The 13,597-nt window shown below is 39.6% G+C and overlaps 1 protein-coding gene across 1 annotated transcript; it reads right to left on the reverse strand.

The window, feature by feature from the left end:
• Positions 1–12,675: 12,675 nt before the first annotated feature.
• On the reverse strand, positions 12,676–13,247 carry LOC125343457 (40S ribosomal protein S10-like). Its single transcript, XM_048335893.1, has one exon. The coding sequence runs from the start codon at positions 13,217–13,219 to the stop codon at positions 12,722–12,724; it is 498 nt and encodes a 165-aa protein (XP_048191850.1). The 5' UTR covers positions 13,220–13,247; the 3' UTR covers positions 12,676–12,721.
• Positions 13,248–13,597: the final 350 nt, after the last annotated feature.

The following is a 13,597-nucleotide window of genomic DNA, read 5'->3' on the forward strand; positions in this document are numbered from 1 at the left end:
AGTACTAGTTGAAGGGGAAATGAGGGAGGAGGTAACAAATTGTACAAGAAATGTACCCACTGACTTACATATAAAACTGTAACCTCTCTGTACATCACTTTGACAATAAATAAATAATTATTCAGAAAACAAAATACTAGTTGAGGTTGAGATTTTTTTGTGACACTCGGAATTTAACTCAGGGCTTGCACTTGCTAGGCAAGTACTTTCTACCACTTGACCCATTCATCCAGCACTTTTTGGGGGGCAGGGGCATTATTTATTTATTTTAATAGCATCTCATGTTTTTGCCCGGGGCTTGCTTGTGACTGTTATTTTGCTACAGAATTCTCTGTTGTAGCTAGAATTACAGCCATGAAACCTCACATCTGCCTTATGTATTGAGATGGTATCTTGTTAACTGTTTTTTTAAACCTGGGCTGACTAGGCAATTCTCCCAGTTCCCACTTGCTGAGTAGCCAAGATTACAGGTTTGAGTCAGTATACATAGTGGTATGAAGGTTGTCTATGTATCAAGTACTCTCCTGAAACCTCTTTGTCTGATTGTCCTTTCTGTCTGGGCAAGGCAGCAGGGCCATTTCCGGGCTTTCACAGTACAGGATGAATAAGATCCGAAGCCCCTCCCCCCCAACTATTTCAGTTTAGGATCTTGGAACAAAATGTAAAATATAAAAAGTAATTTCTTTTCATATGTGTATGTATGCTTTAATAGCAACTCCAGAAGAGGAGCTGGAGATTTCATTAGAGGCTGAACGTCCTTGCTGCCACTGTCCTCCACCACTGTCAGTTAGCTTTAGTATAATATCTGTTTTGAAAATGTGAATTTGTTCCAATACAATTGATATATTAGGGGACAATTTGAGCATGACATGAATTTCGTGTTTGCTTGAGCATGATTCCATCAGCAAGAAACATGAGATGAATGTAGAAAATTGCACCCAGCTCCATTGAGCTGTGTTGTAAGACATAAAACATCTACCAACCACACCCATCTACAGTGGGTATTAATGGCTTTCCATCTGACTTCAGATAATCCTCTTTCCAGCACTTCACAATAACTCACGAGCAATGATGCCCATGTCAAGAAGCAAACTTTATGTCTTTTCAAGGTAAAGTGCTTTATTTTCTCCAGCTATTGCTATCTGAGTTTTAATGTGCCATTGATGTTTTCAGGCTTGTTTCCATAAGTCCATTTCCCCCATAAGCACTGTGGTTTTCATTGTGCAATTTTGCATAGTTTAGTAAATTTTAAATAATGTATGTCATGTTTTTTGCAAAACTTTTATTTTACTTATTGAGCAGAATAATGTGGGTAGAATTGATAAGCAATGAAAATAAAGTCATTGAAGACAGAAAAAGAACAAGGCAGAGAAAGACAGAAATGTAGTGGAGATGCTTACCTTTGTTTGGGACTCATTTGGTGCCTTTATCTGAAAACTAACCTTCGGTGGAGTTCCTCACTGAGATTGTTTATTGTTCTAGCTCCTGTCCCCCTGCTCTGACTTTCAGAATATTTTTCTATAGAAATCCCCTCCCACTTTTATTAATTATACAATGTGGGAGCTTGTGCCATATTTCCATTGATCATATTTACCTCCTTTTTTACTTTATTATCCCATCACTCACTTAACATTCTTATAATTATTAAAATAGATTTCATCATAGTCTTATCATACATGCACACAATATATTTTGATCATAGTCTCACATTTTACTTCCTATTGATTCCCATAACCCCCAATTTTCAGCCAAAAAGAACAAAATTATGTCATTTGTAGCACATCATGTTAACTTATCATGTTAAGTGAAATAAACAAGACTGAGAAGGATGAATTCTGTGTCTTTTTCCTCACACCTGGAAGCTTGATATAAAAGAAAATGAAGGATATGAACAGGTCTGTTTATTTTAATCATAGTGGAATAAATAGGTAGTAAGCTGCTGTTAAAGAATTTGAACCCTATCTTCCTTCTTCCCTGACTTTAAACATGGTTACTGGCTCCTACCAATTTCATCTACCCTCTGAGAACACACCTTTACTTCCAGTAGTGCTTGAACTTGAATCTCTTCCATCTAGTGCTAAGGTGATCACCATCAAGTTCTGAAGTGGTCTGAGACATTTACAATAAGGAATGTTTTTTTGTTTGCCACTAGAATCACAGTTGACTCCATGGGAGGAAGCAAATGTAATCATTTCTATTTCCTTACCATTCTTCATCTTCATTGAAGAAGTATAGTGCATATTGTTTGAGTTTGGTTTTGAGCCCATAACTAAGTGGTGGTTTGACCTTGAGCCACTTAGGTTCTATGCACTTCATTTCTTTCATCTTTAAATCTGAGATTATAATAGACATCTCTTATAGGTGTGTTGTAATGATTGCATAAAAAGTACCTGGAGCTGGGTTATAGCTTTACACACATAGTCTCAATTAATACTAAGTCTGAGATATCTATGTGTATTAAGAGTCTAGTAGAGATAAAAAATAAAATTATTCAGAGCTGTTAAACTGTGTCAGTGGGTGGGATAAATGGGGTAGAAGAATGATGGAAGAGGTGACATTAATCAAGATGTATTGTACTCATATATTGACATGTTGAACTGAAACTCTTGTACAACTACTTAAGATAATTTTTTTAAAAAGAAAAAAATACTTTGTCAGTAGAGAACTGTAATTGCATTCTTTTTTTAGCACTTGGGCTATTTCATTAAAGGATGCAACTGTAGCTGGGAATGGTGGCTCAAGCCTGTGATCCTAAGATCCATGGGAGGCAGAGATCAGCAAATCACAGTTTGAGGTCAGCCCAGCCAAAAACAAACAAACAAACAAAAAAACCCAAACCAAACACAGTGTTTGTGAGTTTCTATCTTGACAAATAGCTAGCTTCATGTCTATCATCCCAGTCAAATGAGGAAGTGAAAGTGAAAGGATAGTCTATTGTAGTCTGGCCCATGGATAAAGTAAAATACACCTAAAAAATAATAGCAAAAATTGTGCCAGTGATATTACTAAGTGGTACAGCACCTGCCTAGAAAGCAAGAAGCCTTGAGTTCAAATTCCATTATTGTCAAAACAAGAGAGTTTCTTTGTGTTTTTTAAAATTTTTTATTGTTTTTGTGTAGTTGAAATACATAAATCAGGTACAATCAGCACAATTCTTTTTGAACCATGTCTCCCCTTGCATTACTCTCTTCCCAATCTTTCCCTCCTGTCCCCACTCATAAGATACCCAATTCATTTTCTAAATACTCTCTGGTCAGTATCACTGCTGTATTTGTTCATCCATGTTCCATCTTTTATGAGTCCTCCCTTACCGTCCCCAATACATAGTAACAAACAATATAAAAGAAAAAAAAAGAACAAAAACAGCAACAATGGCAACTAAAGAGTGCCTCTTTGTTTCCTTATTTTGAAACTTCATAGAATATTATTTTATATGATCACCTGTCCATAGCTATTGAGCTTTGTCCACTACTGCTATGCTTAGCCTCCTTTGGCCGCTATATGTTAATGACTAGGGAAGGACAAGATTTTCAATGTAAATATGCTTCTATATACTTTTGGTGAACATTTTATGTGACATAGTTCTAACAAAAGAAATATATTTAGGGTTATGCTAATTGTTTCAATTGAGGGAAACCATGGAGTCTATGTTTCTTTGGGTCTGTCTTACTTAGTATGATTTTTTCCAAGTTTCTCCACTGTCTTACGAATGGGGCAATGTTATTCTTTCTGATGGAAGCATAGAATTCCATTGCGTATATGTAGTACCACTTTTCCTTTTTTTTTTAGACAAGTGTCGAGTACTTTATCAATTCCCCGATATAATTTTTTTTTTGTTGTCAAATTGATGTACAGAGAGGTTATAGTTTCATACGTTAGGCATTGGATACATTTCTTGTACTGTTTGATTTTTCCTCCCTCCCTCTCCCTTTTTCCCTCTCCCCCCATGAGTTGTTCAGTTGGTTTACACCAAACAGTTTTGCAAGTATGTACCACTTTTCTTGATCAATTCATCTACGAGGGGATCTGGGTTGGTTCCATATTTTAGCAATGACAAATTGTGCTGCAATGAACATAGTTGTGCTGGTGGCTTTAGTGTGTTATTGTTTGTTGTCATTTGGATAAATGTCCAGTAATGGGATTGCTGAGTCATAGGTGGGTACTATGTTTAGTCTTTTGAGGAACCTCCATAGTGCTTTCCAGAGTAGCTGAACAAGTTTCCAGTCCCATCAACAGTGTACTAGGCTTCCCTTTTGGCCACATCCCCACCAGCATCTCCTATTATTTGTTTTCTTGATTATGACCATTCTAATTGGGGTGAGGTGGAATTTCAATGTGGTTTTGATTTGCATTTCTTTTATGACCAGAGGATCACAATAGCTCAGTAACTATGCTCATATGACCATATGAAATGATGCTAATCAAAATGAACTCCAAGATATAGAAACAAGAGGGGTTTGTTTGTTGTCGATATTGTTTTTAATGTGCTGTATGAAGTCCTTCCTTCCCTTCCTTCCTTCCTTTTTCCCTTCCCTTTTCCTTTCCATTCCCCTCCCCTCCCCTTCCCTTCCCTTGCCTTGCCTTCCCTTTCCTTCCCTTGCTTTGCCTTCCCTTCCCTTCCTTTCCTTTTCCCCTTTGGTTTATCCCCTGTAGTCACTGTTTTCTAATCTGGTACCTTGTGCCTTGTATGTATATTTATCTGATTTGGGGAAGGGAAGGGGAATAGCAAAATGATGCAACAAAGGACAAAGGGTGAACCAATGCAGTAGTGATTCTCACAAGACACTAGGTTCAAAATGAACTCTACAGCTTGGGGGGAAGGAGTTGGGGCAGAGAGAAAGTAGGAGAAAAATGAGAGAGGGCGTAATAGTGTTCGACAAGAAATGTACTCATTACCTTACATATGTAACTGTAACCCCTCTGTACATCATCCGTACAGCAAAATAAATTTAAATTAAAAAGAAAAATATATTTCAGTCTATCCAACCAATATATTAAATGAAATTGTTAAGTAAGACTGTAATAATACTAATAGCAGATATCTTGTTTCCTTCTCTTGTATGTTGTTAACATTGTGTACAATGGTTTTAAATCAGAGAAGATATTGTTCCCTCATGGGGCACTGGTAATATCTGAAGTCATTATTAATGATCTTAACCTAATGGCATCTAGTAGGGAATGAACACTGGATATTGCTATATGAATTCCAATGCAAGGGAAGCCTATCAAAACAGTTACCCTTTCTCAAATATCAACAATGTGAGACAGAAACCTTACTTGAAAAAATAAGTAAATATAAGGAGCTTTGAGACCTATGAAGACATGTGTCAAATGAATGAAGTTTTATGAACAGATGAGGTGATTTGTTATCAGAGTAGACTGGGCAGATAATTTCATGGAGATTGAATTGTCAAAAGAACTGAAAATCAACCAACTGGTGCCTTCAGAATGTAAAGACTTGTTTAGGCATCGGGTCATATTGTGTCTGTAGCTTATCATATGATGTTAAATATAATTTATATAAAATCCCTGAGAAGTGGTATATTTTCTAGTCTTCAGATAATTGCTTCTACAAATACATTGTCTAAGAAGCCTTAGGAAAAGGAAATAAACTGACCCTTGGTCTTGGGGAATAAACAGAAAATGATACAGAGATGAGTATCATGGTGGATGAGTCAGGTTGTGGTGAAAAATGGAGTTCAACATTCTGACAAAAGACGCAAAACAAGAAGCAGTCTGTTTTAAAGTCCCTCTGTCATAGTCAAGGCAACTGACTCCAAAATAAGGGAATTGATATGGAAAATTAGGAAGTAAAATAAAGCAAGTTAATAGCCTTAGGAAACCCTAAATATACTTTAAAGTGTATTATTGGAATCTGATTTAAAGTAGCCAAAGACCTGAGCAGTTATATAACAAAAGGAAAAACTGTTATTGACTATAACAGGAAATCTTTCAAAAATTGCCAGTGTAGTCTAAGAGAGATGAAAATGGAGCCTACAAACTATGAATTTTCATTTTTAGTTTTGTAAGAGAGCAAAAGGGCTCTGATGATCACACAATCACTCTTTTAGTCATTTTCCAGGCAGAAGTTGTTTCTTAGGATCACTCAGCTGTGGAATCCTCATGACACTTCTATTTCAAGGATATCTGATTAAAATTAATTTAAAAATTTGGGACTTTGCCTGTAGAGAGCTGGGTATGTAGTTGGGGCGGGAGTTTCCCTCTTGTCTGCTGTAGCATAGGTGTTGGTCTTCTACTTTTTAGAATACATAGCAAAAGTTCAGGAAGCTTTGGGAAATAGACTCCAGCAATAGTCAGGGTGTTGCTAATTGAAAAGGTAAGCTATTCCACTTAATCAGGTTGGGAAAAAGGACTATGTTGGTTAATACTCAATGCTACTTAAGAATGCAAAGAAGTGGATATTCCAGTTTACTGTTGGGGAGTATGAATGGGCATAGTCTTTGTGGAATGCATTTTTACTATATCTATTAAAATGTAAAATAAGTATTATCCCACACTTCTCTATATGCTTATGTAGAGAAAGGCCTCTTCACTCCTACTAGAATATTACATTGTAAAGGAAGGCCAATGTGAACAGAATGAGTTGAGCAAGAGTATAAATATAAGTAAATATTTCTCATATACCCTAGAGAAACATCTGAAAATATGCACAAGGAGATATGTACAACAATGGGTTTAGCAGTATCATATTGGCCTAATTTCCCTCCCCACATAAAAAACCTGATTAAATAAATAAAGCTTTTACCCTATTGTGGAATATTGCATGTCAGTGAAAAACAATGTGATAACTCTGTATCTATTGACATGGAACCTCTCCTTGGGGTTACTGTTAAGGAGAAAAAGCCAGTGGAAAATATATATTGCTCAATACTACTGATTTTTTAATTCAAAAACAACTATATATGCATATATATATACAGAGAGAGAGAGAGAGAGAGAGAGAGAGAGAGAGAGAGAGAGAGATGGATGGATAGATACATAGATACATAGATATCCAAGAATGAAGATGAATAGGTTTTGAGAGATACAGGGCAAGCTAATCAGAGTGTTTTTCTCTGGGTAGAGAAACAGAGCATGAAGGCAATAGTTAGGGAACCTTTTACTTTATGTGTTCCAATTACAGATTTACAAGACTGTATCTAGGTAGTGCTTTAATAATTAAGAAAAAAAGCAGATGAATAATATAAAATCCATAGATGTAGTGTGGTATGTGGAAGAATTATGGAATATTATTTTCTTCAAAGAAAGATTTACTACTGAGTTTATCTAAACAGGAAGCTTGATGCAAAAACAATGTGCTATGTCCTTTGTCATGCAGAAACTCTTCAGTTTGATGCAGTGCCATTTATCTAGCCTTTCTTTGATTTGTTGTGATTCTGGATCTTTATTGAGGAAGTTTTGACCTGTGCCAAGGAGCCTTAGGGTTTCCCCTAGCCCTTTCTGTCATATTTTCAGGGTGTCTGGTCTTATATTGAGGTCTTTGATCCATTTGGAATTGATCCTGGTGTAGGGTGATATATGAGGATGTAGCTTCAGTTTTCTGCATGTGTATAGCCAATTCTGAAAGTGCCATTTGTTGAAAAGGCTGTTTTTCTTCTATCCCATGCTTTTGGTTCTCTTATCAAATATTAGGTGGTTATAGGTCTGTGGGTTCATTTCTGGTTCTTCTATTCTATTCCACCGGTCCTCAGGCCTATTCTTGTGCCAGTAGCAAGCTGTTTTTATTACTACAGCTTTGTAATACAATTTGAAGCTTGGTATTGATATTCCTCCAGCACTGTTGTTCTTTATCAAAATGAACTCCAAGAAATGGAGACAAGAGGTTTTTTTATTGTACTGTTTATGGTTCCTTCCCTCTCTCCCTTTGGTTTATTTCCTTTTGTCACTGTTTTTCATTTCTGTACCCCTTGTCTTGTATATAAGTTTATCTTATTTGATAAGAGGAAGGGCAAGCACAGAAACAGTGGGACAAAAGGTGAACCAATTCAGCAGTGAAGCCCACTAGACACTATGTTGGAAATTAACTATACAACTTGATGGGGGAGGAAGTCATGAGGGGAAAAACTGGAGAGAATGAGGAAGTGGATGATACTGATCAAAAGGAAATGTATGCATTACCTGACTCATGTAACTGTAACCCCTCTGCACATCACCATTACAATAACATTTAAACAATCCAAAAAACCCTCAACTTGCTGCCTAAGGATGCAAATGGGGCCTAGCATGTGATCCTTCATGATTTTGAGTATGTTTATTAGTGCTGAGCTATCCAACCTCTTCTTTTACCCTTCCTCCTTTCTCCCTGCAGAACTCTCACATTGCTCCTACAGCTTGTATTATGTAGCTGCTGATATCCTAGGATATTGAGGAGGTGGTCTTACTTTGCTCCTTGGCTAAGCCCTTTCACAAAGGAGCCTTCATGTGACATGGCTGTAGAGAGTCCTGGAGGAGCCTCAGCCAGGAATGCCCTTGGGTTTATATTGTATTGGCTCAGTGTCAAGTGTTTTTAGTTATCTTGAAACTCAAGGTTTAGTTTAGTAATAATCTGAGAAATGTAGGTTACTCTCATTCTGCATTAATAAAAATATAATTCTCAAAAATTCAATCACTGGTTTTAAGGTAATCTCTTACATAGTTTCCTGAGAGGTAATTTATGGTCGTCTCTTCATACTTGCATGGGATCAAAATGTCATTCTCCTACAATGGAGACTGACTTGTATTCTTTCTACTTGTCTCTCCCTCCATTCTCTGCAGTGTTGAAGGTGAAACCCAGAGCCTCCTGCATGACAGCCAATACTCTATCACAGTGGTACATTCCTGGCCTCCATCTTCTCTTTTGCTATTTGTTCTAGCCAATGCTCACGTATCTTTGATTTGCTTAGGAAAACAGAATTCAGAGAACAAATGCAGGAGGGCATAGATAGGCTTATAAATTGTATAGGTTTTCCTGTACTTTGTTCATTTATGTATTTTAAGCACCTAAAGAAGTTCCTATTTTATATTAGGCACTCAAAACAAATACTTTTAAATAAGGAAATGCTTATCATCAACTATATGTATTATAATGTCTAGTGTATTTTCCTAACAGCAAGGACACCAGCAGGAACAGAATGAAGTGAGCAAGAATGATAGAATCAAATCAGGGTGGTACAAAGCCAATTTGTATAAGGCTTTGGATTTTATTCTGAGCATCATTTGAAGAGTTTGATGAGGTCATTGACATGAAAACTTATAAGCTAATGCTTCTGATTTTGAGCAATATCCTAGGTGTTTTGAGTGTATAAAATTGTGTACTTTTCAAACATATCTATGTTGTATCTACTAATAACTCCTTTTTTTCAGGCAGGAAAGAAAGTTTATTACTGAACTTCTGGCCTGTGGCCAAGATGATCCATGGCCGGAGAGAAGGGAGAGAGAGAGAGAGAGAGAGAGAGAGAGAGAGAGAGAGAGAGAGAGAGAGAGAGAGAGAGAGAGAGAGAGAGAGAGCGACCCCCACCCAGCCCTGCCTTATATCTAGGGCAGGGGCAAGAGGTTTGGCCAGGTGGATTAGGATGTGACCTCAGGGAAAGGGGAGGTAACTGCCTCCAGGTCTGCAGGTTACCCAGGTAACTGGGTGGAGACTTAATGAGGTGGGGGGCATCTACATGGAGCCTCAGGGAGAGGACCTAACATTCCAGCCTTTTAATAGTTATGGAAAAGGGCAAAGACTCTCTCTGGCTGCTTCCTGCTGGCAAGGGGTGTCGGCATTAGGGGTAAAAGGCAGAAATGTGGCCCCTCCTGGAGAAGGTGAGCAGCAGGGTCCCTTGGTGGTAGATGCCAGTTCTTTTTTTTTTTTTTTTTTGGCCAGTCCTGGGGCTTGGACTCAGGGCCTGAGCACTGTCCCTGGCTTCTTTTTGCTCAAGGCTAGCACTCTGCCACTTGAGCTACAGCGCCACTTCTGGCCATTTTCTGTATATGTGGTGCTGGGGAATCGAACCCAGGGCCTCATGTATATGAGGCAGGCACTCTTGCCACTAGGCCATATCCCCAACCCCAGGATGCCAGTTCTTGAATGAAGCCTGGAAGAAGTCTCATGAGGCAGGGGCTGGACAAAAAAAATATTAAGGCAAAAGGAAGGGCTTAGTGCACAAAATTAAAAATTGGGTACTTGGCTAGTTCTTATACTCAGGTATGGACATTAGATGGACAAGCTACTATCCCCTGGCTCTGATTAATTTTGAAAGGGTGAGACAAAGTGACTCCATTTTGGATGCAATCATTTTCCTCTTACTCCACTCCATGATACTTGTTCCTGGAACTGGCTGAGTCCCAGTGGTCTAGGTGCTTGTTGCTGGGATGGCTTGCCCCAGTTGGCATTCACAGGATTTGAACTCAGGGCCTGGGCACTGTCCCTGAGCACTTCTGCTCGAGGCTAGTACTCTACCACTTGAGCCACAGCTCCACTTCCAGCATTTGGCTGGTTAGAGATGGGTCTCCTCAGCCATGCTTCTAGCCTGGCTCTTCGTTGGTTAGTTGGGAGATGGAGTTTGAGAGATTTTCTGCCTGGGCTGGCTTTGAACTGCAATCCAAGGAGTCTTTGCCACAAAAGCCCTTTTTTATTTCCAATTAAAACTACAAGGAGACCAAGGGGACTAGAGCTTACCTGTACCTTGTGTCAAGAATTGACCAAATACTTGCCAGAATTCTGCAATGACAAAACTCAGTAGATGTGATGAGTTTTAGCACAGATATGTAGCTAGATGGACAAATAAAGAATGGCATACTGGTTTTACATCAACAATTGTACACAAACTTAACAATCTTTGTCTTGTATGAATTTAAGACATACTCATACCATCTTCTTTCTTCCTACACTGTTTCTTCAATTCCCTTTTCTAAGACTTCACTAACAAATGACGTTTACACAGACATACACACATGGAACACACATACACACTGTGCACATAGGTTTTACAGCATGCAAAAATGAATTTCAGCAGTAGACTCTTTCAGAATTCCAATAGTAAATGGCATTTTTTGTCCAATATTTTAGAACCACGTGGTCAGTTAGAAAAACAATTTTGCTAGCAAACAACAATTTTCAGATTATAAAATGGAGAAACCATATTTTGATAATCTCTAGTGGGATGCCATGTTGAGGGGGGTGGCAGGAGGACACAAACACACTAATAGAGAACACGTGGCATGGCATAATGGTGCCTGAGCTGATGCCTGTTAAACCCAATATCCACCACGTGGTCAATGCTAGAGAAAAGAACTTTTAGATATCTTTGCTGACAAAGCACATTGGTGGTCAAGCCTCAGTTTCGAAGGTCTGTGAAAAGAGGCAGCTTTGTGAGCAAGGCACACAATGATGGTACGACTTGGGAATTTTATAAAGTAAGCAAGTAAGCAGGAAGATGAGAGAGAGAGGGAGAAAAAGGAAGAGAAAGAGAGGAAAAGAGAAAGAGAGAGAGAGAGCCTGAATATAAGTGACTTCTGACCATTTTCCATTGCAGTGGCAAAAACTGTATGTGTTTTGAGTATTTCGAGCAGGCCTCATTGCACTGTCAAGAGGCGTGCTAGCAGTGTCCCGGCTTGGATGTGACTGTGATGCAAAACCCAAAAAGCACGGGAGGGAGGCGCCTGGTGAGTGGATGAGCTTACCCGGCAGAAGCGGCAGAAGTGGCGGACGGAGCGGCAGAGAACCGGAGCAGCAGCAGTTTCACTCACCAGGGTAGACAAGTGGTGTGGAGGTGGAGGTGGAGGTGGAGGTGGAGGCCAGCAATGGTATAAGTGTAAAGTGCCACGTGGCGTCTCGCAGCAGTTTGGTTCGCAGAAAAAGGGCGGTCAGGACTGGGGATACTCCCAGAAAAAGGAAAAATAGATGGGAATTCCACCCATCCTCTTAAGCCCCATCCGAGTCTCGGCACCATATATGTTAGGTTTTTAAAGTAGGTAGTCGGTAAAGGAGAACACCACGCGGTATTCAGGTAGGAGAGAAAGTTTATTACTGAACTGCTGGCCTGTGGCCAAGATGATCCATGGCCGGAGAGAAGGGAGAGAGAGCACTAATAACATCCTTATTGAAAAGATAAAGGGAAATTACATAAAGAATAAGTTAACTAACCAAGGCCACCCAACAAGAATGTGATAGAGCTGGAATTTGAAGCTGTGGAAATCTGGCTCCAGAGTCAGATTCCTTAACCGAGCTGGATTCCTTAGCAATTGCATTATGCTACTATTTTTGTACATCATATAAGCAATGTGACTTACATCTTAAATAGTTCCCTCTTGTTTGCTTCATTTTGAGCAGACCACTAAGAGGCAGAGGTAAAGACAAGAAGACCATTTGGGAAGCTGTTGTAGTTGATTGACAAGAAATAATGGTGGCTTCAAGTAGGGTTGTGGCAAAAGAGATAGAAAGCAGAGAGATAGTAGATGAATTTTGAAGGCAGAATGCAAAGAGTTTCCTGAGGGCTGTCAAGGATGACAGTGAGAGATTTTCCCAAAAGTACTTACTTTTCTCAAAGTAGTCACCTATGGGGATGAAGTGTTTCGTTCTTGATGATGAGAGAAACCTCTGGGGTAACTCAGTGTTGCACTTCACTTTGGCTCCTCCTCATGGGATTCTTCTCAGGAAATGGGGAATGGCATTTCTCTCTCATCTTTTTTTTTTCTGGCTACATGTTGATTCAACACAAAATGATCCTCTCCATCTTCACTGGGGTGGCTGACCACGTCCACGACCAAATCCACCTCTAAACTGGAATTCAGTTGCTGACCCAGCCCCAGCCTCGGCTTTCTTGTCGGCACCAGGGGCCATGGTGCTCGGTCTGTAGGTGTCCCTGTCAGCTTCTCCTCTTGTGAGTCTTGCAGGCCGCTCACCCTCCAAACCTTTTGGCCGAGGCCTGCCAGTCTCAGGTCGGCTACGGCGCAAGGTAGCAAGCACAATCTCAGGAGGCAGATGGAGGTAATCACGGAGATACTGGATACCCTCGTTGGTTAGGTACCAATAAAAATGCCTCCAGGCAAACTGTTCCTTCACATAGCCCCGAGACTTGAGAGACTGCATGGCCTTCATGACGTGAAGGTTGGGCACATTCTTGTCTGCCAGCTCTGGGTGCTTGGGCATGTGGACATCCTTCTTGGCCACCATAACTCCCTCCTTAAAAAGGAGTTCATAAATGGCAATCCGGTTCTTCTTGGGCATCAACATCACGGCGGCTTCAGGGTCCGAGGCCGAGGCTGAAACTTTAAAAGTACATATTTCTCTCTGACATTGGATCACTATTTGATAAGGAATGCACAAAATTCTTCCTGCCTTCATCTGGTACAGTATATTGGTGACTGTTTGCATAAGACTCACCAGTTGCAAAGAGATATGAGATATTACCTTTAAGGTGTACAAAGGAGTTTCCATTTAACAAAAGTTTATGAATACAGTATATCTTGATCAATGTCACCCCTTTCAACATTCTCACCCAGCCCTTCCCGCACTCTTCTTAATTTTGTATGGTGTACATTGGATTTTTGACGGCATTTTCCTCCTCTTTTTTTCTTCATTGCTCTGCCCCTTTCCCCCTTGATCCCACCC

Source organism: Perognathus longimembris, chromosome 28 (assembly GCF_023159225.1).
Source record: "Perognathus longimembris pacificus isolate PPM17 chromosome 28, ASM2315922v1, whole genome shotgun sequence".
Lineage (NCBI taxonomy): Eukaryota > Metazoa > Chordata > Mammalia > Rodentia > Heteromyidae > Perognathus > Perognathus longimembris.

What these genes read in the sequence shown, in the direction of transcription:
- LOC125343457 (XM_048335893.1), bottom strand. Translation starts at nt 13,219, where the DNA reads ATGTTGATGCCCAAGAAGAACCGGATTGCCATTTATGAACTCCTTTTT.